The 10,251-nt window shown below is 36.2% G+C and overlaps 1 protein-coding gene across 1 annotated transcript; it reads right to left on the reverse strand.

Annotated features, from left to right (window-relative positions):
- Positions 1 to 64: 64 nt before the first annotated feature.
- ARGLU1 (arginine and glutamate rich 1) lies at positions 65 to 7,823 on the reverse strand. The gene is made up of 4 exons (XM_009333375.1): positions 7,753 to 7,823; positions 5,745 to 5,970; positions 3,317 to 3,400; positions 65 to 2,096 (listed from the first exon to the last, which is right to left on the reverse strand). Exons 1-4 carry the CDS (start codon positions 7,821 to 7,823, stop codon positions 1,932 to 1,934), a joined length of 546 nt encoding a protein of 181 aa, XP_009331650.1. The 3' UTR covers positions 65 to 1,931.
- Positions 7,824 to 10,251: the final 2,428 nt, after the last annotated feature.

Consider the following 10,251-nt stretch of genomic DNA (forward strand, 5'->3'; position numbering starts at 1 on the left):
AGCTGCATGTACGAGAACTTCGCTTCTTGCTTTTAGAAGAGGAGAGGAAACAAAAATGCATAGGTCTGGTTTGAGTATTGACTTTTAATAGCTTGTTTCTCATAAGGGAACAGGGGATGTTTTCTGTTTTGGAAATACAGGTATCAGTTGAGCTTTAAATACAGCCTGCTCCTGCCAACAGGTCACGTACATGATTTATTTGGCTTCAGCTTTTGTTTTTATGCATTAAGCAACCTTCAACCTTCTTCTGTAATACAATATATAGACAAATTTAAGTACAGTAATAGTGTAGGTATTTTACTGTCTTCACATTTTTCTCGACATGCTGGACAAAGCGATACGCATCAGCCTGCCCCCAAGCCCAGGTTTCACACAAAGCACGTTGAATACTGCTCTCAGTGGCACACTCTACTTGCTCCCGCATTTAATTTGCCAAATCTACAGAAACAGATCCTTTGGGAATATCAGAAATTAGTTCCGACTTTGTCCAGTGACATTCAAATGCTCAGGCAACTACCGGTTACTTTCATTTTACGGTTACTACAGATGTTGCAATACCGACAGGAAAAAGAAAGTTTTAGAACCGGACAAGCTATGGTAATCCAGGTTTTGGTAGAAGAATTATATACAAAAAGGGGACTTTTATATATAGTTTTCAATCTGTAGTTTCATTTTCCAAAATAAAACCTGTATATATAAATGGAGAACATTCAAGATCTGTATATGAATAACAGTTGCCTTCTGGCTAAAACAACATATTTAGACAGAATCTCACTTTCTGTTTTTCACTTCAAGCACGCTAGCCGGTCCAGTCCTTTGGGAAAAAAACTTCCATTTTTAAATCCTTTAGGATCCATCAGATTCATTATATGGAAATGACCTTAACTTATACAATATACTATATTATGAGGAGAACTGAAAGGGATTAGATATCGAAGTATTGGTCTGGGTGCAGTAAGCCAAACAGCTGTTTAAACATGATATTACAGCTGAAATAAGTCTCTGTCAGAATAAAAACCAACATTCATGAAAACAGCAGCAGCCATCAAAAACATTCACAACTGCAGGGACTTTGTACTGTGTGTAATTTTGCATTGTAAGTAGGAGAAGCCACAATAGTTTAAAGCAAAATTAAAAAAAAAAATACCACTATAGTCTTGAATTTCATGTGAATTGTCACTCATAGCTGTTTATAGAAGTGTACTAAAAAAATTTACTTAAACATATGAATTTAAGACTTTCACTTTATTCAGCAAATTGGTTTATTTACACAATGGGGAACGCTGGTTGAATGCTGTCAATGTAATAAAAACAAATCTAACAGAGACAATACTGAACTCTCTCTATGTATTCATAGCAGAAATGACAAACTATTTCCTTACCTGTGTCAGGAACATCAAGCGCAACAACGGGACAGTATCATAGGACACTGATTTAACAATAAACCACAGAGGTCCAGTAATACTATGGCAATTTACTCATGTATTTACTGACTTTAAAAAAAAAAAAAAAAATTTAAAAGTCAGCAATACCCCGTATAAAGTTCTGTCAATTATCAGAGTCAAACTCTGATGCGTAGGTCAGTAAAACCTTATCAGATCACCCACGATTCATAAAGTGACCTGATCTGCTTCAGACCACTAATACAGAAACAAAATCGGTGAGAACAGATTACCCTCTAAAAGGCAACAATGATCTGATAAGGGTTTAACTTAATGGAAGTTTTAAAAAAAATAAGAATTGCAGAGCACAGCCCCTATTAGAACAAGCTAACTTTCCAGACTTTCAAAAAAGACAAAAAAAAAAATTGAGAGAAAAAAAAAAAACCACTTCAACATGAAGCTACCATACAAAGTTTTTTTTTTGTTTTGCTTTTTTGTCGGATTTTTTTGTTTCTTTCTTTTTTCCTTTTAAGAGTTCAGAGTTGCAATTTAATCCTGGCTTTTTAGTGAGAAGGACAGTTTTGGCCTAGACTTTCCTTTGCCCAGGATAATTTTTTGCTCTTCCTTTTGCTGACGTTGTCTCTCTTGTTCTAGTTTCATCCTCTCCTCATGAATCTTTCTTTGTTCTTCAACAATTTTCAATTGTTCTTCAGCCTATATATGAAAATGGTAGAATTTAGGCCAGCGTATTCTGTAGTCATAAAAGCAATCTACAGCTCGGTATTAACTTCCAAACAGGTCCACTCCTGCATAGTTATGTAAGCAGTTCTACCTGAGCTAGGTGCCATAGCTGGTTTCAGTGAAACCATTTATAAAACGGTTATTTGAATTGACTTTGGAAGAAACACGGAAAACTTTCTACAGCTAATGCGTCGAAATCTTGAGCGCTTACATGCAATGTTCTTCAGCATTGCTTTGCAAACAACACATTTTAATTAAGGAAGTCAGTGTGTATATATAGACAAGTTCCCCTGACAGCTGTCACGTGTCAGATGAAGGCACAATATAACGAAGTAACAGACCTTCAAACAGAGGTCTCCCCACTCCAAAACCCATCTAAAAACCCCTCCTAATTCAAAACCACCTTTACTTGATCTGTAACAAGTCAATCCTTACAGTGACTTATGATTCTTACAGCTCTTCCAGTGGTAAGAGCTGTAATTTTCTACTTCTCCCATTTCCACCATATGAGGTTGGGAAAAGGGTAAAACATCTAAAGCAGATGTGGTTCAAGCAAAGAGTTTTAAGAAGCACCATCTTTACCTGAAAAAGGTGCGATTACTTGGGTAACTGAAACCGATAGAGTTCAACCAAAATTTAGAAGCAGCTTAGTTTGGCTTATCATTAATTAATTAGAATCAGCTAAATCATATTGAACGTTCTCATGAGGCAGGCACCTGCTTGAACAGGCTTGGAGACCAACATAAGCTAGACTTTCGTAACTTAGACATCTTAAGCTTATGCTGAAAGCCCCTTTCAGCACTTGTACAGCAACATTATACCAGTCTCAAATCGAGTTTGCGCTTGTCCTGCTCAACAAAACAGAATTCGCCGCTTCTGTTCTAGAAGCTGAACGAGTTTGCAAACTTACTTCAACCTTCCCTGTGAGATATAGTTAAAAAGGTACTTTTTAAATTCTGAAGTCAGCTGTCTTCCTCTAAATTAACTGCACCTGAACTATTTTTTTCAGACTAGTGTTACTGCTAAGGATCTGGTCTCTTATGCTCAAGGGAAGGAGAGCAACTCTACCCACATAACCAGCAATAGACAAGTTAAATCCTAGAAAGGATCGATTTGTTTATTTTAATTGTGTTGCAAATCAGGCAGAGGGACCTGTATTCCCCTACAGAACTGTTAACTACATCTTCACATACCAGTTTAGCTTGTGCTTCTGCAATTTTTCGATTATTCTCTTCTAGTATTCGCTCTAGTTCCTCACGCTTTGCACGCTCTTCTTCCTAAAGGGGAGGACAGGGCAAGATGTTAGTAAAGTGAAATACTCCTTTCTGCATGTTCACTAATCTTTCTCAGAATTCTTTTGTGAACTGACTTAAAGTGGCAGCTTTACAGCCACCTATTTTGTCTCACAACGGTAAATTGTGCAGCCACTAAAACTGGTTTCTAGTACTCAATTTAAATCATCCCGCCCAGTCCAAACAGCAACCAACTAAACCCTCCCTAATCATAGATTCCTGACAATTTATTACTAGAATTTTAATATCACACAAATCAACAAGGACAACTACAAAAACTGGATAGTATTTACCAAATTAAAAAGTAATATAGAAAATATAAATAAAGTGAATAGTTTGTCTCACCAATTAAGTATACCTACGTATTCTTTACCTATACTCCTTTAATCAGCATTAAAAGTTGAATATTTACTGTCTTGTCCAGTGTCCTGCAGAGTGTGCTCCTCGGCTGCCATACGCGCCAGCTTCCTCTTTAAAATGATTTGTACTGTTAGCTTGGCAATACCTGCATCAGCAGCTCAACCATTTATAAAGAAACAACATACAAGGAAGGCTGAGCTGAGGAATGCAGATGTTTATGATAAGAAGGAACAAAAATATGTAAATCATTCCTAAGGCAAACAATTAATAAGAAAAATACATTTACTGTTAGTGAAAAATACAAATGGTAATCCATACTTCATGGAGCTATGGGCTTCTTTCATGGGGAGAATGGACTTAACATTCAATATTTTGACAATTTTAAGACAGCTGAAACTGTCATTTGCAGTCTGAACTTGGAATTCAGGAGTCCAGGGTAGGCAAGATCAGGAAATAAAGCCTTGTAATTGTTGTTTTCTTGGTGAATTTTATGGAACTCTGTTATGCAACTCATAAATATGAAGACTGCGTGAAAGTTTTTGAGGTGTTTCAGTTCACGTAATATATATCCAAATTATTTTAATATTTGGAAGATTTAAAGTTAGCCAGAGGTTTGTGTCTGTGTAAGAAAAAAAAGTTAATACGAACAAAGCAAGCATACGAAGAGAAAACTTCTTACTATGACTAGTAACCAGCTACTAGCTAGCACTCTTCACTCCAGGCATGGAAGTTTATTCTGCATTATAAAGAACTGATGGGACTTCTTCACATCACATTGACAATAGCAAAAATACTTTAAAAAAAAAAAGTAATCCACCTGATCAAATGAAAACCTCTATACATGAAGCATTTGCTGACTACAGACATCTAAATTGAACTTCAATTCTTTCACAGTTAAGGTTTGAATTTGCAAAACAGGTGTAATTTAATATTCTTAATATTTGTTGTAACTCAGCGTTCTGGGTTTTTTTGGTTTTAATTTAAAGATATTATGTGACAGACAAGTCACATTTAGTATGAAGGGGAAAGCTTCGTTGCTACTGTCTTTCCTTTGGTAAGCCAATCAAAATATTAATTTAAAACAAACCGTGTAGGAGGTACAGAGTGAAAAAGGCATTTGAGACTTGTGACTATTTAGCACAAATTTCCTTTACAGTTTAAAGTTTGCCTTTAAATTTCTGGATCCTGGAATGATCGGTGCAGGCAGGCATCAAAGCCTTTAGTAGCAAATTACTGTCTCACAGAAAGACATTTTCAGCTTCTGCTCCAGCTGCTGATTAAAAAAAAAAAAAAACCAAAACCAAAAACCCAAGTCACATGTTCAGCTTGACTTCAGACAAGGGCAACCTGCTCTTTTATAACTTCTAGGGAAAAAAAAGGAGTTGTTAGTAGTTATTAAAAATTGATATAATGACTTGGACATAGATCCTTCGTGAAGACGTGGATGGGCTTACGCTCGAAGTCCCAGAATTAGTCCAATGTATGCTCAAAGAAAATGTTCATTTTAAATGAAGAATAAGAAACCTATTTGTTAAAGACAGGTACTGCAGCTCACTGCTGGACCCTGCTTTTTGCCTGACTGAAGGCAAAAGCCTCTTACAGTCTAGGTAAACAAAATGAAACAAATGAAGGATACATAATTACAGATTTTCAATACCCTTCCCCAAAAATGAAAGGACCGCTGATAAATCCTGCAGCCATGGCAAAAGTTTCAAACAATTCTGAAATATGTAGGTCAGTTCCATTAAAAATCAAGTATCCTTGTTCAGGTTTTAGGAGAGTAACTGTTTAAGTATCAGTGAGCTCCTCTGAATAGGCTAGAAATTAAGTTTCGCAGCAATGCAAGTTTATACGAGAAGGGAATTAGATTTGCTGTATTCCATCTCTTTCTGAACCGAACAGGAGGCACAAACCGACACTGAAAGTTTTGCCATGGACTGTCTCTACTTTCCAAACGACCGAGCGTTACCTCTCTGGCTTTTTGTGCTGCAAGTTCAGCTTGTCGCTGTCGCTCGAGTTCTTCGAGCAACTGTTTTTCCATGATGCGCTTAGCCTCCTCCACCCTGCGGAGAACCTCTCGCTCAATCTCATCCTTCCTTTTCTCCAACTCTTCTTCTACACGTTTAGCCACAAGCTCTTCCACTCTTCGAGCAGTTTCTTCCTCTATGAGTTTCTCTTCAATTTCTTGTTGACGACTACAAAATGCAAACACGAGGATTACCTTTTTAATCAATAAAGAACGGTCGCACTGAAACAAACTCTTGCAAATACACAGCATCAGCCATGCTACTGAATCAACTTTTTAACAGTCTTATACCTTATACAAACAGATCATATATTTAAAGAATGTTTTGCCCTGCATTCAAGGAAAGTGAATATTCAGGCAACCAGTGTTCCTACCACAGGGAACTCATTCAGACCATATCATATTTAGCATCTCTCCGTATCTCAAGACACCAAGTTTAACAAGACACCTTATCATACTACTTCTTGATCACTTTTAGGGAAAAGAAGAAAAAAAAAAAGAGAACACATCCCCCAACTTTGGCCCTCTTTCACCCTTCAGGAACTTAAATGGTCTCAATTTTAAGTCACATGTAACAATACATCTTGTAAAATCTTGTCTTAAAGCCACCACCTCAGAGGCACCAAACTAATATCTAATAACTAAAATAGAAGACAGAAGCAATAAAATTTGTAATTTGAATATTTTAGTAAGAATTCCAGGTGTTGTTTCTGTAACCTAGTTATCCAACAATTTACCTTATCAAACTTCAAATACTTCAGCTGTCCTTAACTTCCTTATTGCAGCACTCTGTTTCTACCATAATTATCCAAAATAAAACATGCCAAGTGCTAAATAAATCCTTGCAACCTTTACGGTTTTCTATGTTCTGAATTTTGGAAGTATTTTCAAATGCCGTCTTGTCTTTATTTTTGTTTAGCAGCAGCACTATCACTTAGCCTAATCACTCTTTTTAAGTTTTCATTAAAAAGGATACAAAAAGATTAGGTCAATCCGCAGGTTTATTACCAGATGCGGGGGAAAAAAATCTTCCGGGCAGTAATCACTAGTACAATATGGCAATTAGATACCCAAAGATCAAAACCAGTGAATACTGTATAGCTATGTTTCACATAGTACTATTTATTTAGAAATATTACGGGCTTTGGGGAGAAGGTTGTTCTTTTCTAACCTTGAGACTGAACTTTCATTTCAAGTATTCCGTGAAGTATGGAAAAATCTTATAAACTTATCTTCTAGCCTGTCAGCACCAGAAATCCATGATTTACAGTAACAACTACTGTTGTAATATCCTAATATCCTGTCATTTTCATGTTTGCATTTTCCTATCTTTCTCATATTGAGAGACATAAAAATAACTTTGATTAAAAAAAAAAAAAGAAAAAATGTTACAGGATTTACTAACTTCTAGATTTCCCAGTGTACAATTTGCAAACAAGCAATAGGAGATAATAAAGTATGGATTACTGAGCTAGATAAACATGAGGTGAAAGACTCCCAAATTCCTTCTGTTCATGTATATTATTTTCAAAAGCGTGCTAAACACAATGGATAGTCTACCTCCTTCAGTAAACAGTTTTGGAATCCCCAACTTAAACATTCAGCCCCAGAAGACAAATTCGATTCTTCCATTCCTCAAGAGACAGCAAACTTACTCAGTGACGCATTAGGCCAGCATTCACTTTTCCTAAAGCGACGCGAAATATCTTGAGGCGATTTTTTCAGAAAAACAAAAAAACAATTCCACCACCATCCAGAAAAAATGCATCAACCCCATTCTGTGAGTGTGTCTCTGCCAGGCCACCTATGATCCTTTTTGGATGGAAGGTGGGGGAGGGGTCAAAAGTTTAAAAGACAAATTTTTAAACACCCTTTATATACAAAGTAGCCTTTTATTTTTAAAGGTTTTTCTTCCCTCTTACGGTATTTATTCAGCAGCCAGTACTCTCACCGTCCTGTACTGATACCGCTTACAGCTACATAAGAGGCTGTTCTACAGAAATCATTTTTCGGAAAGCTCATATTCACGCATTTTATTCAACTATTTTAGCTTTATGTTTAACATTAGGGAAATCTAGAATAAAAGTCAGCTAATTGAACATAGTACATAGTTATAAATAAATGCCTGACACTCATGTCTGAAATAAGTTTTCAAATATCCTCAGCAATTGATGATGTACTCAAATTAAGCACTGTGCCTGCACACGTTTCATTCCTCTCATCCCAACAAATGCCACTCAAATTTAATTAAACCAAGCAAATATATCTTCTCACATTCATAGGCAATGACAATATTACAAATATATAATAACTGTTCCGTGTTCTTGAAACACTAGAAATAGAAAGAAGTTAAATAGAATAAAGTAAAAATTTATTCTCAGATTTAATTATAAGACCAACTTGTGCCTATGGATAAAGATAATATACTTCCAATCAATGGCTTTGAGTTTATCAAGAAAATCAAATTATAAACACAGATATAAATTTCAATGACTCACTCTGTAGTTTATACCAACAAGTAATTATTTTTTGTAAATCACATGATCTTACGGTATTTTATTTACAGGCGTAAGTTTATCATCCTGACCCACTGCGCCATGACTCCAGAGAAACAGAGAAGTCATTAATGTAAAAATATTTTTAGCATGTTCCATTTACTCTTTAAAGACTAATTTTATAAAATCTGCAGAAAAGAAGCTGCTTACATTTCAGCAGATTTCTGAGGGGAAAAAAATGTCATATTTGCAAGGCCTTTATAGAAAACTAGCATTACAGGAAAAAGCAAAAGTTAGGCTATGTATTAGGATTTCAACCGACACGAGAAGAAGTCACTTTCAATATACGAACTGTCCACTAGTTAATTCAGTTAGCAAGAAACTACTACTTTCCTTCCCAAACATGAGTCTATACTAACACATATAACACAATTTACAGATGACTCATTCAAATACCATAGTTTTCTACTCTATTAAGTTTTATTGATTTTTCTATTTGAAATTTAAAGTGTATTCTAGAAGCATCAAAATCTATACCAAATCTTTTCCAATATTGTTTCTCCCTCAGAAGTTTATTATTCCATTGCCAATAGTGCTCAAATGTCATATTCCTCCTATACAGACTTCATGAGTATTTTATATGTTAGCTTCGAAATTTTAGAAAACTTACTGCAGAAAATAGAGTTGAAATATGTTGCTACATCACTCAATGAACTACAGTTCATTCAGTTTCAATTTGAGTGCTCCACAGCAAAAAATAGTGATCAAATATTGTAGATGTATTATTTAAAGTTTATAAACACCTCATTTTCCACAGGTACTCGAACAGATCCTCTCTCAATTTTTAAAGCCTGGACATAGACTAACCATAAAATTCTCCACTAAGACTAACACCATTTAATACTTTAAGTTAGATAATACTTATTTTGTTACTTGCGTAATGTTTGCTCTCTTCAATCTTTAAATCCATTTATATAATATTTAAAAGATTACATATGAACTAAAATAGCTCCAGAATACTACAAAAAACTACTCACTGTATTCTCAAATCATTAAGCACATTCCAATCCTTCTTCCCAGACATGCATGGAATATTTTTATCAATTTAGGCACTGCATAAAACTATACACCACGAAATTAGGGTCAATAACTCAAAAAGCCTTCAACATTTTCACGTGTGTTTGTGTTACTATGCAAGTTTTTGATGACATCGCTGTCAAATTCTGAAGTTAGCAAAGGAGATTATCAGCAAACAAAAATGAAAGTGACAACTCAGGATGAGCAAGCCTTCTGAACTATAATTAGTATTTCATTAGAACAATATCGCTGAAATAAAGCGCAAAGCTCCACCTGAGAATTAACAGAACTAGTTGGCTTCACATGTACGAACAAGTGCTATTTCTGGGTCCAGTGCTCCAATGAGCGAGGGTAACATCACAACCGTTAAAACCGTTGTTCTCTCTGCTGCATAAAGGTCTCTTTCATAGCTTAACAATATTGCTAAACATCTTAACGCGCATCCGAAGTTCATTAAAATAGAATTTATCTATCTCTGTAGACTTTATGAACAACCACATTCCCCATAACGAAAACTGAAAAAGGAACAGGTTTCGAATGAAACAAGTCACCGGATCTCACTGTCCCATTCGGCAATTAAAAAAAAAAAAAAAAACAACAAAAAAAACCGAACAAAACGAAACCCGAGCCCTCAGTGTTAATATAATCGCGGCACAGTATTTCTTAAAACCCGAGGTCGAGCAACTCCAGACGCCTCCGCTCGACGCATAATAAGCTCCACGCAAAAAAGGGGAGGGGCGGGCAGTGTGGCAGTGCAGCACAAAGCCGGCGGGGCGCGGAGGCCGCCGCCGCAGAGAGAAGTTTAGGAGCGGCGCAGGAGAGCGGCGGCGGGTCGGAAGCGAGCGGAGCCAGCGGGCAGGGGGGGCAGCGTGCGGCAG

Source organism: Pygoscelis adeliae, unplaced genomic scaffold (genome assembly GCF_000699105.1).
Source record: "Pygoscelis adeliae isolate BGI_AS28 unplaced genomic scaffold, ASM69910v1 Scaffold48, whole genome shotgun sequence".
Classification (NCBI taxonomy): Eukaryota; Metazoa; Chordata; class Aves; order Sphenisciformes; family Spheniscidae; genus Pygoscelis; species Pygoscelis adeliae.

What these genes read in the sequence shown, in the direction of transcription:
- ARGLU1 (XM_009333375.1), bottom strand. Translation starts at nt 7,823, where the DNA reads ATGAGCTTTCCGAAAAATGATTTCTGTAGAACAGCCTCTTATGTAGCT. An exon ending in AGCGGTATCAGTACAGGACG is followed by an intron (nt 5,971 to 7,752) that starts GTGAGAGTACTG and finishes TGCATTTTGTAG; the next exon opens with TCGTCAACAAGAAATTGAAG. An exon ending in CAGCACAAAAAGCCAGAGAG is followed by an intron (nt 3,401 to 5,744) that starts GTAACGCTCGGT and finishes CCTCCCCTTTAG; the next exon opens with GAAGAAGAGCGTGCAAAGCG.